Source organism: Malania oleifera, chromosome 3 (assembly GCF_029873635.1).
Source record: "Malania oleifera isolate guangnan ecotype guangnan chromosome 3, ASM2987363v1, whole genome shotgun sequence".
Taxonomy (NCBI): domain Eukaryota; kingdom Viridiplantae; phylum Streptophyta; class Magnoliopsida; order Santalales; family Ximeniaceae; genus Malania; species Malania oleifera.
In genome coordinates, this window is record NC_080419.1 from 42,583,964 (window position 1) to 42,602,130 (window position 18,167).

Below are 18,167 nucleotides of genomic sequence, written 5' to 3' on the forward strand. Positions count from 1 at the left end.
GTCTTTTTTTACTCTTTGCAACTCCATTTCATTTTGGAGTGTGGGCATAAGATGACCAATAAATAATACCAGAGTTAGTCATATAGGTAGTAAACGGGGTACAAGAGTACTCTTCAACATTGTCAAGTAATGGAGCAAGCAACTCAAATTTCCTTCTTTTAGAACAAAAGGCACAAAAAATATGAAATAAATTAGAATGACACTTTATTAAAATAAATCCAAGTCATCCTTAATAGTCATCTACAAAAGGTACAAAATTTTAGAAACCCAACTTTGACACAACCCAACCAAGACCACAACAACATAATTGGCTAACATGAAAGGGCTTACTACTTGTTTATTGACTTGGGAAGAAAATGGGATACAATACAAGACTGAGACTCAAGATTGGACACATAACTTAAAGTAGGAACTATCTTTTTCAACTTGTCTAATGACGGATGACCAAGGCAACAATGGATTTGAAGTTGTGTAGTGGCAATAGTGTGGACAATAGAATGAGATAACAACTCAAATTAGTAAAGTCCACCAACCTTATGTCCTCCACAAATAGTCTTCCTCATCTTCAAATTCTAAATGACAACAAAACAAGGAAAGAAATTGAACAATTCATAGATTTTGTAATCTTGCAAACTTATATAAGATTGCAAGGAAACTTAGGAATATATAAAACAAGAGAAACAGAGGTAGAAGAAGTGAGATTTGTCGTCCTTACCCCCTAAAATGGTAATATCGAACCATCAGTAAGGTTAACATGAGGTAAGTTTAGGATACTAGATGGTGGAAAAGAAATTGGTTATACATGTGATATGATCAATAGTGGCTGAAATTATAATATAAGGACTAGGGCAAGAAATATTGGACAGGAGGTTAGTTGTAGGGTTACCTATTTGAGCTAGAGATGCAAAAGAAATGGAAGTTTGTCGAGACATTTGATACTGGAACTTGGAATACTCTTCCTTTGACATAGAGATGGTACATTGCTCATCACTTGAGCTTGAAAGAGTGGAACTTGGGGTGGTTGCATTGGAGATGTGCGGCCGTTTGCAGTGAAGATCTCAACATTGCTCAAGTATGACTTTCTTGTCTATAATGAGTGCAATTGTGAGGGGGGCCTCTACCACATACATCCCTTCCACCATGACCACTTGAACCACCTTGAGAACTTCTGTGACTACTTGGCAAGGTTAAAAAAAATCTTGTGTAAGATAAGTAGTCTTCTAAGAGTCAAAGGATGAAACACGAGAAATATAGGTTGAGGAATGTGTGCACAATGAACACGAGAATAACATCAGCAAAGGACAACTTTGCATTTGGGTCTGGAGAGCCTCAAACTTGAGTTTCAAACCCGCTAGGACCCTAAGGACTCTTATATGCTCCCTCTTCTTTTGCATATCACTAACATCGGCAATTACAAGTTGCACGATGTTAAATTCCTCATGGATACAATTCATCTATGCTTGTCTCCCTATTGTGATTGAAAGTTCTCCAAGATAAATCATACATACGTGCAATGTCATTGAAATATAAGAGCTTGACATCATCCCAAATTTCCTTGAATGCATCAGGATGCATGCACATCTATGCGATCTAAGGTTCCATCAACCTCCACAATAGGGAGAAAATCAATGCATCTTCTTACAACAACAATCCTTAAGTCCCACTAGGTGGCGTTAGCTACACAAATCCTTTTCTGTTAATTCACCCGATCCAAAATGTTTTCCTCTATTAGATTAAAGGCTAATGAATCCTTCCTCACTACCTCATTTCAAGTCATTTTAGGCCTACCCCTACCACTTTTCATGCCAGAAATAATAACTCACTCCTCCTCGTAGGTGCTCTACTAGGCCTATGTTTCAAATGCCCAAACCATCTAAGCCGCCCCTCCTTTATCTTGTTTTCAACTGGTGCTATGCCTAAGTTATTGCATATATGTTCATTCTTACTTTATCTTTTAATGTTAAACCATACGCATCTTAGCAACTTTCATTTTTTGAACATGTTGTTTCTTAGTTACCCAACATTCTGAACCATAAAGAATAGCTGACTTTATAGCCATCTTATAAAACTTTCCTTTTAATTATAAGGGTATTCTATGATCACACAACACACTTGATGTACTCCTCCATTTTACCCAACCTATCTTAATTCTACATACTACATCTTCTTCAATTTCCCTTCACCTTCCATAATATATCCAAGATATCTAAATCTATCAGTGCTATTAATCTCTTGATTATCCAGTTTAATCTTCTCTATATTGCTACTCCTTATATTACTAAAATTACATTTCATATATACTGCCTTATTCCTACTTACCCTGAACCCTTTAGACTCTAATGTGGCTTTCCAAAGTTCTACCTTAGATTCCAATCCACTCCTACTATCACCAATCAACACAATATCATTTGCAAACAACATACACCAAGGGATCGCATTTTTGATATTCCTAGTTAGTTCATCAATTACTAAAGTAAAAAAATAAGGACTAAAGTAGAACCATGATGTACACCTATTGTGATTGGAAATTCTCTAGAATCTCCTCCTATAGTCCTAATGCTAGTCACTACTCTATCATACATATCCTTAATCACCTTTGTATAACTACTGCAAACTCCCTTCTTTTTTAATTCCCACCAGAGAACTTCCCTAGGTACTCTATCATAAGCTTTCTCTAGGTCAAGAAACCATATGCAAGTCCTTCTTCTTTTCCCTAAACTTTTCCATTAACTTTTTAAAAGACAAATAACTTTTTTTGTTGATCTCCCAGGCATAAAATCAAATTGATTTTCTGAAATCTTCGTTTCTAATCTTATTCTATGTTCAATTGCCCTTTCCCACAATTTCATCATATGACTCATAATCTTAATTCCACGATATTTATTACAGTTTTAAAAATCGCCTTTGTTTTTGTACAAAGGTACTAACGTATTTTTCCTCCATTCTTCTAGCATTTTCTTGGTTTTTATAATAGTGTTAAATAGATTAGTTAACCAAAAAATTCCTTTATCCCCTGAACATTTCCAAACTTCAATTGGTATTTTATCTAGTCCTATAGATTTCCAAACATCTTCCTGAATCTAGTTTTCTTTTCTTTGGTTATCACTAGGCTTGGATTGAAACAAGTGTTTGAATTTACCTAAGCTTGTCAAATAGATCTTGACAACCTTCGATCACATATAATTCTTTCCATAGGTCTCTCCCTTTATTTATAATTAGGCAAAATGGAAGACCTGATCACAACAATAGATTTCTCCCTCTGTTTATAATATATGTCAAGTACATACCAATGACTATAATACCCTTACTAACTCATGAACCAATATAACATTAGCACATACTTACAATACTAAATGACCAAAATAACCATTAAGACTCCTCCTCAAGATGGAGGATGGATATCATTTTCTCCTACCTTGTTACAAATGAATTTGACATGAGCACCCCCTAAGGCTTTAGTGAATAAATCAACAAGCTGCAAATCGGATTTCACATAAATGGTTGTACTCAGCTATACCCTTACTAATTCATGTGCCAATATAACACCAGCACATGCTAACAATGCTAAATGACCAAAATAACCATTAGCACTCCTCAAATTGGATCATATGTATCACATGCTCCAAACTTTTATTTATTTATTTTTTTATAGCAAAAGAATATTTCATTAATAAGAAGAGAATTTACACAGGGGAGAATGAGACATCTCCCAAGAAAAAGCCTGGACCAATCCAGAGAAGAAACAACTAAAAAATTACCAAAACATAAAAGATCAACATGCCAATAGGTTCTTCCAATCTCTACGTAACTCGTGGAAACTAATTCCTCTGAAAAAAACCAAAACAGCAAATTACAGTGAGGCCAAATACTGAATTTTATCCCATACCAGCACCCGATTTAATTTCTTCCCATTGAATATCCTCGCATACGCTCCAACCATAACCCCCACAAAACTGCAAGTATTCCAGACTTCCATTGGACGGCCTTATCCTTTCTCCTACCAAAACCTGTGAAAGAAATAGCTAAAAATTAACCAACTGAAGAAGGGCAAACCCAGCCCTCTCCAGGAATATCAAAAAGCATATTCCAAATCCTCCAAGAAAATTCACAGCACAAAAGAAGATGAGAAGCTATCTCAGAATTTTTGTAACAGAGCACACATACATTGGGAGAGAGAGCCTTCAAAGGTCTTCTAATTTGCAGCAAGTTATTAACATTACTTTTATTGAGCAACACCAACCAAGTGAGCCTTAATTTTCATATGCTCCTAGCTTGTGACAAATGAATTTAACATGAGCACCCCCGAACAGTTTAGCGAATAAATCAGAAAACTGCAAATCAGATTTCACATGAGTGGTTGTACAGAGCTTCTGCACAAGTTTCTCACAAAGAAAGTGGCAATCAACTTCAATGTGTTTTTTGTCCGCTCATGGAAGACCAGGTTGGATGCAATATGAATAGCAGCTTGGTTTTCACACATCAACTCCATAGAATGAGAATGTAGAAAACCCATTTCTCCCATTTTCCCCTCTCTTCCATTAGTTTATTCATGCAGGCAACATCAGCCATCTCCATCATTACCTTTTTGTTCTCCTATGTCTAGTTCTGATTGTTATCCTGCAACTCTGTATTCCAAACAACCTAAATGATTATATGGAATTCATACTTGCAATCAACCTAACTGGTCTGGTACATCGTACATGTAATTTTTCTAATTCTTGCTTTTCTCTTTCTTATTGCACTTTCTTGGATCAGTTCATTCTTACTTTGAACCTCCCTTTATGAGGAAACTTCTGCTGATCCTAATTGGCCAAACAAAACGCAAGATGAATTAGCTGCTCTTCAGAAGACTAATACATGAGTAAAGGGAAAATTGTTGTTTGCTGCAAATGGATGTATAAGGTCAAAGCTAAGCCTAAAAATTCTATTGTGTAATAAGCATGTTCAAAGGCTAAAGGGTTTTCTCAAGAGTGCAGTGTAGACTAGGAAGAAACTTTTGCACCTGTTGCCAACACAAGATGACTGTTTGTACTTGGATTCTCTTCAAGCTAGATGATAAAACTGCCTTTCTAAATGGGCATCTTCATGAGGAAGTTTATATATGCTCTTGCCTGGCGTCTTTCATTCTGCTAACTATGTTTGTCACTTATGCTCTCTCTTTATTATTTTAAGCAACCTCCTTGAGCCTGGTATGATCATTTTCAGTCTATTCATTACACAGACTGGTTTCCTCCCTTGCGCTGAGGACTCTTCTCTCTTCATCCAACATTTCACCAGGGGTCTAATTATTCTTTTATTGTATGTGGATGATATACTCATAGCCGTCATTTAAGCATTGGGGTTGTCAATCAGCATATTTTGCTTGAGTTTGATGTGAATTTCTTGGGTCCTCTTTGTTATTGTTTGAGGAATGAGGCAGCTTCTTCTCCTGAAATTTTGATTCTATCCCAGTCCAAATATGGTATTGAGATTTTCTTCATGCTCACTAACAGTCACTAAGATGATTGAGACTCCTATTGAGGCACATGCAGAATTATATCCCTCCAACTGTGTTCCACTAAATGATCCTACTGTTTATTGTAAGTTGGTTGTTTGAATTATCTTTATTATTACTCACCCCAACATTGTTTATGCTGTGCACGTTGTCAATCAGTTTGTATCTGGTCCTTGAAATACTCATTGGGCAGTTCTAGTTCACACCTTGCATGTAAGAGGCATGGTTTTCGCAGCTATTTCTCATCTTCAACTTCTTCCTTGGAATTTGGGCATATGCTGATGCTGATTGGGCTGGTGATATTTCTGAGCATAAATCTACTACTAGCTTTATTTTTATTTTTATTTATTTTTCTGGGTGACCTCTTGTGTCATGGAAGAGTAAAAAGCAACCTGTTTTCGTTCAAACTGTTAGTCAGATACGGTGCCATAATTAGTCTCTCTAATTATGGCATGATTTTATATTATTGTTGTAGATATTCTGTGATTAGTAGGCTGATTGTAGTTGATATTCTATAATTAATAGGCTGATTGTAATTGCCTTAATTAGTCTCCTAGATGGCTGTAATTCCTTTAGCCTTGTAATGAATGTTTTTATTTGCTATATAATACAAGAACCCTCACAGAGAGAGGCATTCAATCCAATTAACATGGTATCAGAGCGTTATCTCAATTAGGGTTGTTCTAATTTTTTTTTATTTTTTGGTTCTTTTCTGTGGGTAGCGGCAATTTCTGGGTCATCGGCAGTTTCTGACTGCCAGAAGTTTTTGTTGGGTTTCTGGTGGGTGTTAAACTGCTATTCGGCAGTTTCTGCTGGGTTGGGATTGGGTGGTTGATTCTGTTTGCTTCAGAATCTTTGGTGGTTGTCGATCAGTGGTGTTCGGTTATCCTTTCTGATGGCTGTTGGTGTTCTGTTTTGCCACAAATCTTTGATGGTATTGATCCGTGGAGAGTTTCCGGTGCATATCTTTGTCGATTCAAGTTTCTGGAGAGGTCCCACTGAAGGCTGTTCATACGTGAATCAGGTTTTTTTTTTTTATTCAACTTTTTGTTGGGTTTCATCATGTCTTCTAGTGATTCCTTTGGGGTGCGTTTTACTGGAAAAAATTACTCTGCTTGGGAATTCCAGTTTCGTTTATTTGTTACACGGAAAGAATTGTGGGGCTAGATTGGTGGTAGTGATCCAGCTCCTACGGAGCCTAAGGAGTTGGCCAAGTGGAAGGTCAAAGATGCACGTGTGATGTCTTGGATTTTAGGGTCCGTTGATCCTCTTATTGTGCTCAATTTGAGGGTCTATAGGACTGCAAAGACAATGTGGAAGTACTTGCTGAAGGTTTATCACCGGGATAATACTACACGTCGATTTTAGTTGGAAAAATGAGATAGCTAGTTACACTCAAGGCAATCTTTCCATTCAGAAGTATTTTTCTGGTTTTCAGAATTTATGGGGAGATTTTTCTGATGTGGTTTATGGGAAGATACCTACTGCATCTATCTTTGCTGTTCAAGATGTTCATGAGTAGAGCAAGAGAGATCAATTTCTGATGAAATTGTGCCCTGAATTTGAGGCTACTTGCTCAAATTTAATGAACCGAGATCCTTCACCATCTTTGGATGTTTATTTTGGAGAATTACTTCACGAGGAGCAGCGCCTTCTCACACAGGTCGAGTTCTAGCAGGATGCTAACCTGAATCTCATTGCCTATGTAGCCTACGGGAGAGGGAAGGGTTAGGACATACTCAAGGTCCAGTGTTTCAGCTGCAAGGAGTATGGTCATATTGCCGCCAACTGTGCAAAGAAAGTGTGCAACTATTGCAAGAAACAAGGCCACTTTATCAGAGAATGTCCCACTCAACCTCCAAATCGTCACGCCACTGCTTATCAGGCTACAGTGAACACTTCTTCTGCTCTAGGGATGTCCTCAGCTTCTTTGTTTGTCGCTGGATCCTCTAGTCTTACCCCTGAAATGGTCTAGAAAATGATTATGTCAGCTTTTTCCACCATGGGGCTTCAAGGTAATACTTCGCATAAGTCTTGGCTTATTGATTCTTCTGCATCCAATCATATGACCTAGTCATCTAATGCATTGTGCAATGTTTGTCCATATCATGGTTTCTTGCAAATTCAAGTAGCTAATGGGAGTCATTTAGCTATTAATGAAATAGGAGATATCAATCCTTCATTCAAAGATGTTTATGTATCTCCTACACTGTCTAATAATCTTATTTCGGTTGGCCAGTTAGTTGGGAAAAACTGTGATGTCCATTTTTCTTGTGATGGTTGTCTTGTGTAGGATCAGGCGTCGGGGAAGATACTCACGAAGGGGCCTAAAGTTGGTAGACTCTTTCCACTGCAGCTTTCTATTCCTAGTAGTTTATCTTTGGCTTGTATGAAAGTTAATACTCCAAGTGAAGTATGGCATAAATGTTTGGGCCATCCAAACTCTGTTGTGTTGTCTCGTATGTTAAATTCTGGTTTGTTAGGCAATAAAGAACATGTTTCTAAACACTTGTCATTTCATTGTTCTGTATGCAAACTTGGTAAGAGTAAGACTCCATCGTTTCCTTCTCATGGTAGTCGTGCTGCAAAATGCTTTGATATTGTGCATAGTGATGTGTGGGGCATTTCTCCTATAATTTCTCATGCTCGATATAAATATTTTGTGACATTCATAGATGATTTCAGTCAGTATACTTTGGTCTATTTTCTTCGGGCCAAATTTGAGATCCTATATGTTTTTCAGAACTTTGTCGCATATATTGAGAACCAATTTTCTACATGTATTAAGATGTTGAGGTCTGATTCTGGTGGAGAGTACATGTCCCATGAGTTTCATGATTTCTTGCATCACAAAGGAATTGTCTCTCAACGTTCTTGTCCTCATACTCAGCAAAATGGGGTGGTGGAACGAAAGAACCAACACCTCTTGGATGTTGTTCGCACCTTATTGCTTGAATCATCCATCCTGTCTAAATTCTAGGTTGAGGCATTATGTACTGCAATTTACTTAAGTAATAGACTGCTCTCTTAGTTCTTGAATTTTGATTCTCCTTATTACCATTTGTACTATCAGCATCCTAGCTATCTCAATCTGCATACTTTTGGATGTGTTTGCTTTGTTCATTTACCTCATGATGAACGTTACAAACGCTCTGCTCAGTCTGTTAAATGTGCCTTTATGGGTTATAGTATTTCCCACAAAGGTTGCGTTTGTTATGATTCTAGTGCTAACAAATTTCATATATCTCGTAATGTTGTTTTCTTTGAGAATCATTGTTTCTTTCCTACACATGTTAAGCCATTGCCTGAGATTAGTATTCTACCTTGTTTTGATGAATTGTCATCTCTTGGGACTTGTGTATACTAGACATCGACCAACTTAGCCTTTTTCCCAAGATTGACCCTTCATCTGAAACTGTCTCGACGACTTCTCCTAATATTGACATGACAACTGAGACAAGTCTGATTAGTTCTCCCACGCCTCCTGAGCCTAGTCCTTGATGATCTACTTGGGTATCACGTCCTCCTTATCGGTATGATGATTACCACACTTCTTTTAACACTACTTTGTCGTCTATTTCCATTCCTACATGCTTTTCAGAGGTTGTTAAACATGAATGTTGGTGAAAAACAATGGATGAGGAACTTCAAGCTCTCTAGGACAATTATACCTGGGATATTGTTCCTTGCCCCTCTACTGTTAAAGACATTGGTTGTAAATGGGTTTTATGGGACTCTATACTAGTACAAGGCACGCCTAGTTGCACTTGGGAACAAGCAAGAATATGGGGTGGATTATGAGGAGAAATTTGCTCCTGTGGCGAAGATGACTACAGTGCGTACGATTCTTTTGATTTCCTTCGTGGTGATCTCAAAGAGGATATTTACATGAGTCCTCCTCCGGGTTTGTTTTCTTCTCCGTCTTCCGTGGTATGTAAGTTAAAGCAATCTCTCTATGGCTTAAAACAGGCTCCCCGAGCGTTTGCTTTGTCTCTCCTTTGTTCAAAGCCAATATGACTCTTCTTTGTTTCTGTGCAAGACTCCGACTGGTCTCGTTCTCTTACTAGTATATGTGGATGATATTGTCATTACTGGCACCGACTCCAACTTGATTGATCATCTTAAGCAGAATCTTCAGGCTTCTTTTCATATGAAATATCTTGGTCCTCTTACGTACTTTTTGAGTTTGGAAGTGCACACAGATTTTTCTGGTATAGTCTTGAATCAATGCAAATATACCTAGGATTTGATTGGGCTAGCAGGTCTTCAGGATTCGCCTTTGGTGGATACTCCTATGGAGGTCAATGTGAAATATCGAAGTGAGGAGGTTGATCTTCTTTCTAATCCCACTGTGTTCCGAAAGTTGATAAGGAGCTTGAACTATTCCTATTACTCAGCCTGATATTTCCTTCTCCGTCCAGCAGATTAGTCAGTTTATGCAAACTCCCCGCTACCTTCATTTAGCTGCTGTTCGCTATATTATTTGATATCTTCAGGGGTCACCTGGCCGTGGGTTGTTCTTTCCAACTAGCTCTCCACTTCGCCTTGTCGCTTATAGTGATGCGGATTGGGCTCAATGTCCTAATACTCGGCGGTCTGTCATGGGTTGGTGCATGTTTCTTGGTGATTCCTTGATCTCTTGGAAAAGTAAGAAACAAGCTCATGTTTCTAAATCCTCTACTAAATCCATATACCAGGCAATGTCTACAGCATGTTCTGAGATTGTCTAACTTCATGGGCTTCTGGCTGAGCTTGTTTTTCTCAATTTGATTCTACTCCTCTTCATGCTGATAATACTAGTGCCATTCAAATAGCTACTAATCCAGCTTATTATGAGCGTACAAAGCACATTGAAGTAGACTATCATTCTATTCAAGAAGCCTTGGACACTCAGATTATATCTCTGCCTCATGTTTCTACTCACCTCCAAATAGCTGACATCTTCACGAAGGCTATGACATGACAGCACCATCAGTTCCTTGTGGGCAAATTGATGCTTCTTGATCGACTAGCATCAATTTGAAGGGGGATGTTAGTCAGATACAGTGCCATAATTAGTCTCTCTAATTATGGCATGATTTTATATTATTGCTGTAGATATTTTGTGATTAGTAGGCTGATTATAGTTGATATTTTGTAATTAATAGGCTAATTATAGTTGCCTTAATTTGTCTCCTAGATGGCTGTAACTGCTGATTTTTAGCCTTGTAACTGACGTTTCTATTTGCTATATAATATGAGAACCCTCACAGAGAGAGGCATTCAATCCAATAAACACAAACTACTGGCAATATTGTCTATGTCCATTGGCTACTTTCTAATATAAGTGTTTCTTCTTTGTCTCTTCCTTTGCTTTGTGATATCAAGTGTCATACAAGTTGCGTGCAACTCTGGTCTCTGTGAGAGTGACAAAACATATTGAGATAAATTGCCATTCTGTTCATCATCTTCATTTGGGCAATATTAACTTACCTTTTTATCTCCTCTCTCCATCTTGCTGATTTCTCTACCAAATCTCGTACAGCTGCTCATTCTCAGTTCTGACTTGGCAGAGAACCTCCATGCTATCTATGCTCACATCACAGGATTGCAAGGGAGGGCGAACATGAGCTACAAATATTATTTCTTATAAGGATATTATTGTACCTTGAGTAGCTTGTAGATTTTCTGACCCCGAAAGTTTAGTGTTTGTAGGTTATACAGAACTGTACATTTGTATATTGTAATTTTTTCTAGAATGCAAGTTGAAACTGGAAGCTTTTCTGCTTCGCCACATTTTAAGAAATTTCCTTCTGAAGTGTTTTAACTAAAGGTCTTAAGATATAAGCCAACCTTATGCAACTCTCCTTTCTTTAGTCTGGGAGTAAACACGTCAAGAGATCAGGCTGCCAGGCTCTAAATAAAGGATGGCTAAAGAAACACAATGCCAATTTCCAAGAGAAACAAAAGGCCAATGACTATTACTTAATTCTATTATAGTTGTATTGATGCTATGCTTACAGGGGTGCAACACAAAGCCCCATGGGATCACACTCAACCTGAGTTTGGAGAAAAATAAACCATAATAGGGACCATTTTAAATGTGTGCAACTTGTGATAAAAGAGTCTTCCTAAGTAATGGGCTGGGAGGAATTTGATTTACATGCTTCCATTCAGACCCAAATGCATTAAATTGTTAAATTTCCTAGCCACAGAGATTTGTATTACAAAACATAGAAGGCATCCATTGAGCTCTAAACAACTGCGGTGATTTACATTTGACAGTAGCTAGATCTCTCTTTAAGGCTATTTATTATTTATCTCCTTAACTAGGATATATATACACACACACACATATATAAATATATATATATATATATTTAAAATTTCTTTTGGATACTAAACAGGAGAAATAACTTCATCAACATAAGAATGAACAAAACAGACTAAGGAAATATAAGGACTCCTTCAAGAAAGAGCCAGAAGGAGAAAAATCTTAGTCTACAAGGATTTGTAATTGAGTTGTTGATGCAGGATCAGTTGTAACATTAGCAAGAAAATAATAGGAAGCAATAGAAACAAAGGTAAGTTAAAAGTAAAGAGAAAGGAAATATTAGTGCAAAGCACAATTAGGATTCTCAATTTTAATAATGCAAGCCAACCCCAACGTCACACAACTGAGACTTTATATACGCTTTTCTCTTAAAAACAACAACACCAAACCCTTAAAAACTGAAAATTACATTTAAAATCCAAAAATATATCAAATCTTTTTTTTTTTTTTTGGGATAAACAAAGAAGTGTATTAAAAGAAAAAAGAGAACGGAAAAGAAAAAAAAAATCCAAAATTACACAAAAAGATCCCATTGAGTGCCTATCAGTTTTACATTAACTGCTAACTCACACTGTGAGAACATTCATGTGAGATGGTCTGTTGCATCCCAAAGGGTGGTCACTGTGAACTTGCCAGCATCAAAGAGGGGTGAAATCTGTCCTAAAGGACAGTGCTCTACATGCTTCAAACATCTCCCTGATAAGTTTCTCCTACACCTGCTATGTTATTTATGCTATTTTGTGTCCATATTCTGCCAGTATCTCCATCAGTATAACTACATTGACACCCACAAGAAGAAACGCAATATCTAACATTTTGTTATTTTAGCAATGAATTTGTAAGAATTTGAGATTTCTATTTAGATTAAGGACACAATGGGAATAGGAAGTGTGGAGATGTGGATGCATTTGTTTGGCTTTGAACCAAATTCCAATGAAGGTCAAAATGAATCATTTTTGCCCTAAAATTTCTCAATCATGGTTAGTAGTGCCTACAGCAAATCAGGTACTATAAAAATGGGCTAGCTTCAAATTAAGGACTATTCAACTTATATGCTAATGGAAAAACATTCAAAAGTAAATAATTTGAGAATTAACCACAGCTTTGCTTTGTGGCTGATAGGAATTCAACAATGTCCAATATTGTCTGGTAGCCTTCTAAACTCTCCATTGTCATTTCTCCCTCATTTGAAGTTATCTCTATGACCCAGAGTTTCAAGGAAATAGAATTGTATTCTTATCATTTTTTTTCTTGAATTTTTAACTCACTTATATAAAAAACAAATCTAGTGAATTCAATGCTTACAAAAATCAAGAACAGTAAAGTAAACAGAAAAACAAGCTTGCCACATTTAAATGACAAATCCCCTGTTCTGCTTCTCTTCATATCAAACATGAATAATCAAGCTTTCAGTTGTACTTGTACATGGTAGAAGAACCACAACTGTATGTTTTGAAAGAATAGAGAAGGATGTCTTATTTTTCATACTTCCTAAGATAAATTCATATGCTCTATTTCCTGCTCCCTCACTCCCTTTTTTTCACTAGAGGACACCGTAAAAATCATATGAAATTCCATAACACCTATTGACTATTTTTTTTGAATAGGATCAACATGCTATAGTCTGCATGTAAACAAAGCAGAGAATTTTAAAAAGATCAAGAAGCATAACCTCTTCCAATGATATATGGTTACCTTGTCCCCAATTTCAGAAACAAATATCAGCGTGAATGCAGCAGTAAAGCCTGACTTTGCAATAGCTGCTAAGAGCAATGAAGGTCTTCCTTTCCCAAAAGCAATCAATGAATATACTAAAGCACATCCAAATAGAACAGTGGCTACAGACAGAGGATAAGGAATCTGATTGGGAGGCTTCTCACTGCTAAATCATAAAAGGCAAATGTATGAGTTTGGGCTGATTAAGGCAATCATTCGCAACAGACATATGATATTTTCAAAGTCATTGAATTAACTAAAAGGCAACATAACCTCATGTGAATACACTAACAAATATGTAATGGTATCTGTGAATTGAACAAACTGCTATGGTAATTACTCTCTGCTCTATTCATTGTCGATTTACATGAATTTCACATAAATAGGATCACCATTATCGTGCTTATATTTACCACATCCTTATTCATCCGTTGTGATATGTAAAAAGCGAGCAAAATTAGGTAATTATATAGGAAAAATTATGTTTTGAATTCATACAAAATAATCTTGCACCATTTATTTCAAATGGATAGGCTAGACAATCACTGAAATGGATCAATTTAGGGTGAATTCTGAACACTGGAAACTCTGGCTAAAATGAGAAAATTTTCAAATCCTTAGATCTATTCATGCATGCATATACTAATTTTCATTAGCAAAAGATTCCTTACAATTGATTGACATCTATAAAAGGTAACAACTGCACGTCATAAAATCTGTTTTCCAATCCAAGTTCATATATTGCAAATATCTGGTAATGGCACCTGAAAGGTTTATTACACACAGAAAGTATAAAGTCTAGCAACAGCAAAATCAATCTGATATAACTCACAGATGAAATGAACTTTTACTGGTTGGACCATTGATGTAGACCTCTTTGTTCTCATTTTCATTCCTCTCTTCATAATTCCCAGATCCAATACTGAAGTTTGACTCTTGGGCTCTGATTGTGCCACAAAGAGAACTCAGCCTAGTAATTTCTCTACATCTCCCTACAAAGAAGTCAGACAAAATGTCACTCAATTCGCTATACGACGATAATATGCCACCGGATGCAATGTTAACTAATCAAACAAGAAAAGTTAATCAAGTTGGAATACAGCCCATTACAGTTACAACATGTAAATAAAGCTATTTTTCAATAAACCCATACCATATTAGAAGCAAGAATCAACTCAACCAATCAACAAATCCTTGTTCAACATATATGCATCAGATGAACAAATTGAAAGCTTCCACTTAATAGAAGAAAGCATGAAGTTTTCCAAAATACTAATCATTATAGCACAATTTTTTCAGCCTTTTAATCTTTTTCTTCTTCTTCTTCTTCTTTTTAAAAAAAAAAAAAATAAGTGCCTTCCAATGTAGTTTGTGTTTCACATTCATTTTATGCCTTCTCCAATAGTAAAATGAAAAATTAGTCCAAATATGAAATATGAATGGGATGATCCCCTTTACATGGGCACTGAAAATAAAAGCCAATTTGCATTATTCAGTGCAAAATAAGTAGGCTTAAGTGAAAGCCTTACATCATATATCCTACCATATGCATTTAATAATGAGTTTGATTCCATTTAATAGCATTCTATTGGTTAGATTTGCAACTAATGCAATTTTAGACCATTCCAATGAGTATGTATTCTGGCTTAAAAATTGTGGCCTTCTTTTTCTTTGGCTTAGATTCCCAATTATTCCACAGCAAGCTTTTCACATATTTAAGCTTAGGGTTGTAAGTATAACTGTCAAAAGAACACATAATTGCAAAGTTTTCATAAAAAACATCCCCAAAATACTGTGCATCACTTCTTGGTTTATAACTTTGCCACTGATTACAACCCATCAACACATAAAATAGCCTCTCATGTCTACATTAATCTATTTGTTGATTTGCATTAACCGAATTGGGCCATGCTCAATAAACTTAAAAACCTTCTTCAAATCGCATAGCTCAGACTCAACAAAAGTTAATCCAACTTGAATTTAGAAAAAAAAAAAAATTTAAAGAAAATTTTAGTACTTTCAATTTGTACTTGGGAGTATAGATTTCAAGTCTCCAATTTGGATGCATGGATATGGAAAAGAAAATTCAATGCGATTTTGTTTTGCAAGCTATCTGAGTGTAATCAAATCCAAATCCAAGATCTGAATTTCAATCTCCCAAATATAGGGTCAATTCATCTCATCAAACCAAAACTGACAAAACCTACCAACACAAAGACCAGGTTGTCCACTCTGCTGTAATAAAACAATTGATTTACTTTGAAACATTGCATTATCCTCCAACTGAATTGAGAAGCTCTCAGCACAAACTGCCCCAATTTCAATACGAATTCATCAAAATTCAATAAAAAAAGAGCCATCCATTTAACTTCTTAAACAATATAAATGTAAGTCCCTTTAGAAGTTCAATTCAACCAGCAGCAATATATGTGTTAATACATACCGAGAGTTCACAAGATAGTCATCCCTCTCTTAACTTCTGTTTATGCCCATCTCAACAAATAATCAACAAAAAACAATAAAGGACAAGAATATCTCTAGGAACTTACATGAGGATGAGATTGGTCTGCAGGAAATAGTAGGGCAGCATGGTACCGAATCCGCCAAGGCCAACAAGGGTGGCTTCCCTCTTGAAATAGTTGGTGCACAATAAACCTGCGCCTGCATACTCTTAATTTATTATCTATGATTTCAAAAAATTTCCTTATAGATTCATCTCCATGCACTTCGAAAACAAAACCCTAGTCTAGCTCCTCTTTCTTCTGCTCCCAAACCTTGCAGGAAGCAGGCAGAACAAGCTCTGAACTGAAAATTGCAGACTCAGTTGAGAAGCGGAGCAGGGGCAGGAGCAGGAGCAGAGGGGCCTCTATCTTGCTTTATTGCAAGTTTCTTGTGGGAGTTTGCCACGTGTACAATAAAAGTAAGGTAATCATAAAACAGGCCGCTGCGTGGCGGGAGAAATAGTTAATACGTGCCCCTTGCTCATCCTTTAAAACATGTTTATTTTTTACATTTTCTAAAATTTTTATTATTTCTATTTGACTTCAAGAATTAAATTGGCTTTTGTTTCCAAATATAAATATTTTTAGTACTTATGGAAAAATGAAAACAAAGCGCTTTCGTTTTTTTTTTTTAAGTTTTTTCATTTTTGTTAGTGTATTATGAAAAAATTATGATGACGTGCTTGCTTACGTTGTTAATTTTGTATTTTGTCATCTAAAGGTCAAAGCTAAAAGCTTTGACTTTATCATTTTTTTTAAAAAAGATTGAGAAATGTTATTGCATTATTTTAATATTCAAAATTAAATATTATAAATTAAACCATCCATTCTACACAATTTTTAAAATTAATATAAAATTATCACATGAATGTTAAATATAACTGTAATAAAAAATATTCATAAGTTTTCTTAAAAATTGAAAATGATAAGAGTTGTTTAAAAAGATCTTTTACATTTTTTATTCGTCATGTTTAACAAAATTATTCTTGGGGCAATAAGGAATATTTGAAATCACTTATGGAAATACCTTTTTAAAAGAGTGTTAAATCAGAAAAGTATTGATAATAAGTGTTGAATTAGAAAATTACTAAAAGTTATGTAATTGCATCAAAAAATTCCTGCTAATTTTTGTATGTAGGAGAAGTGCAACCTCCCTTCCCTTGTTCAGGGAAGCCAAGGGTTTTTTTATTTTTATTTTTATTTTAAGAATAGGTCAAATTGGTGAGGTTTAGAGTCTTTTTTTTTTTTTTCTTCTCCTATACATTGAACCCTATAATTTCTTTTTGTTTTTCTCTATTTTGGTCTTTTTCTTTGATTTTAGGTTGTTTGGTCTATTGGGCAGCCAAAAAAAAAGGCAGTGCTTTTTAAGCGTTAACTAAATGAGTAGTGTTTAGGTGCTCACTTTATAATAAAAACGTTGTATAAATTTATAGATGTTATATTACATCACTGTCAACAGTACCAAATAAAATATAGAGACTGAGCTGAATATGTGAAAAAATTAACTCAAAAACACAAAGAAATATAATGCAGCATAAGGCAGTCGACTGACCACTTTTGGGCAATCAATCGACCCCTTTTCTTCTTTTACCATTTGATGCCACTTGTAAGCGGTCAATTGACCTAAAGAAAGTTTGAATTTTTGAGTTGCTTGCTTGTAATTGGTTGAGAGATTTGGGCATGCCTCATGTCTTAGACTCGCTACATATTAGGCAAAAAATATGACAGTTGATAGTTGATGGTTGGTGGTTTGAATTTCAAATTCAAAGTGCCTAATGTCTTTTCCTTCCAGTCCATTTTGATAGGAATGGTGTGGTCCCAAGAGGGGAGAGGGGTGAATTGGATATTTAAAAAATTTCTTCTTAGGTTAATTATGTCCTAATTCCGGACCACAAACAGTATTGCACAACCTAAAGTCTTTCTAAGTAATCTCAGTTCCCACAAATATTAATGTATGCAGATATTTAAAATAAGTGAGTCATTCAAAAAAATTTAAGCATAAGCATACAAGTGTAGAAAGTAAAGAGAATAGGGAAAGAGAATGACAGTTATTTTTATCGATGTTCGGTCAATTTTGCCTACGTCCCCACCTTAGGCCAACAACCCAAGGATTCCACTAAGTGCTCATTTAACCGGGTAGAGC

The 18,167-nt window shown here is 35.9% G+C and overlaps 1 protein-coding gene across 6 annotated transcripts in view; it reads right to left on the reverse strand.

Moving 5' to 3' along the window:
- LOC131151867 (protein PAM71-homolog, chloroplastic) overlaps positions 1-16,525 on the reverse strand; it is a 51,993-nt gene extending 35,468 nt beyond the window's left edge. For 2 of the 6 annotated variants that reach the window (XM_058103322.1, XM_058103319.1), the window contains exons 1-3: positions 16,073-16,525; positions 14,356-14,515; positions 13,503-13,686 (exon numbers count right to left, since the gene is read on the reverse strand). In XM_058103322.1, the coding sequence (XP_057959305.1) occupies positions 13,503-13,686; positions 14,356-14,515; positions 16,073-16,190 (462 nt within the window). In that variant the 5' untranslated portion in view covers positions 16,191-16,525. Of the gene's footprint in view, positions 1-13,502; positions 13,690-14,355; positions 14,516-16,072 lie in introns of all 6 variants that reach the window. The other 4 variants (XR_009135782.1, XM_058103320.1, XM_058103321.1 and 1 more) reach the window with 4 other exon arrangements.
- Between the last annotated feature and the right edge of the window lie 1,642 nt (positions 16,526-18,167).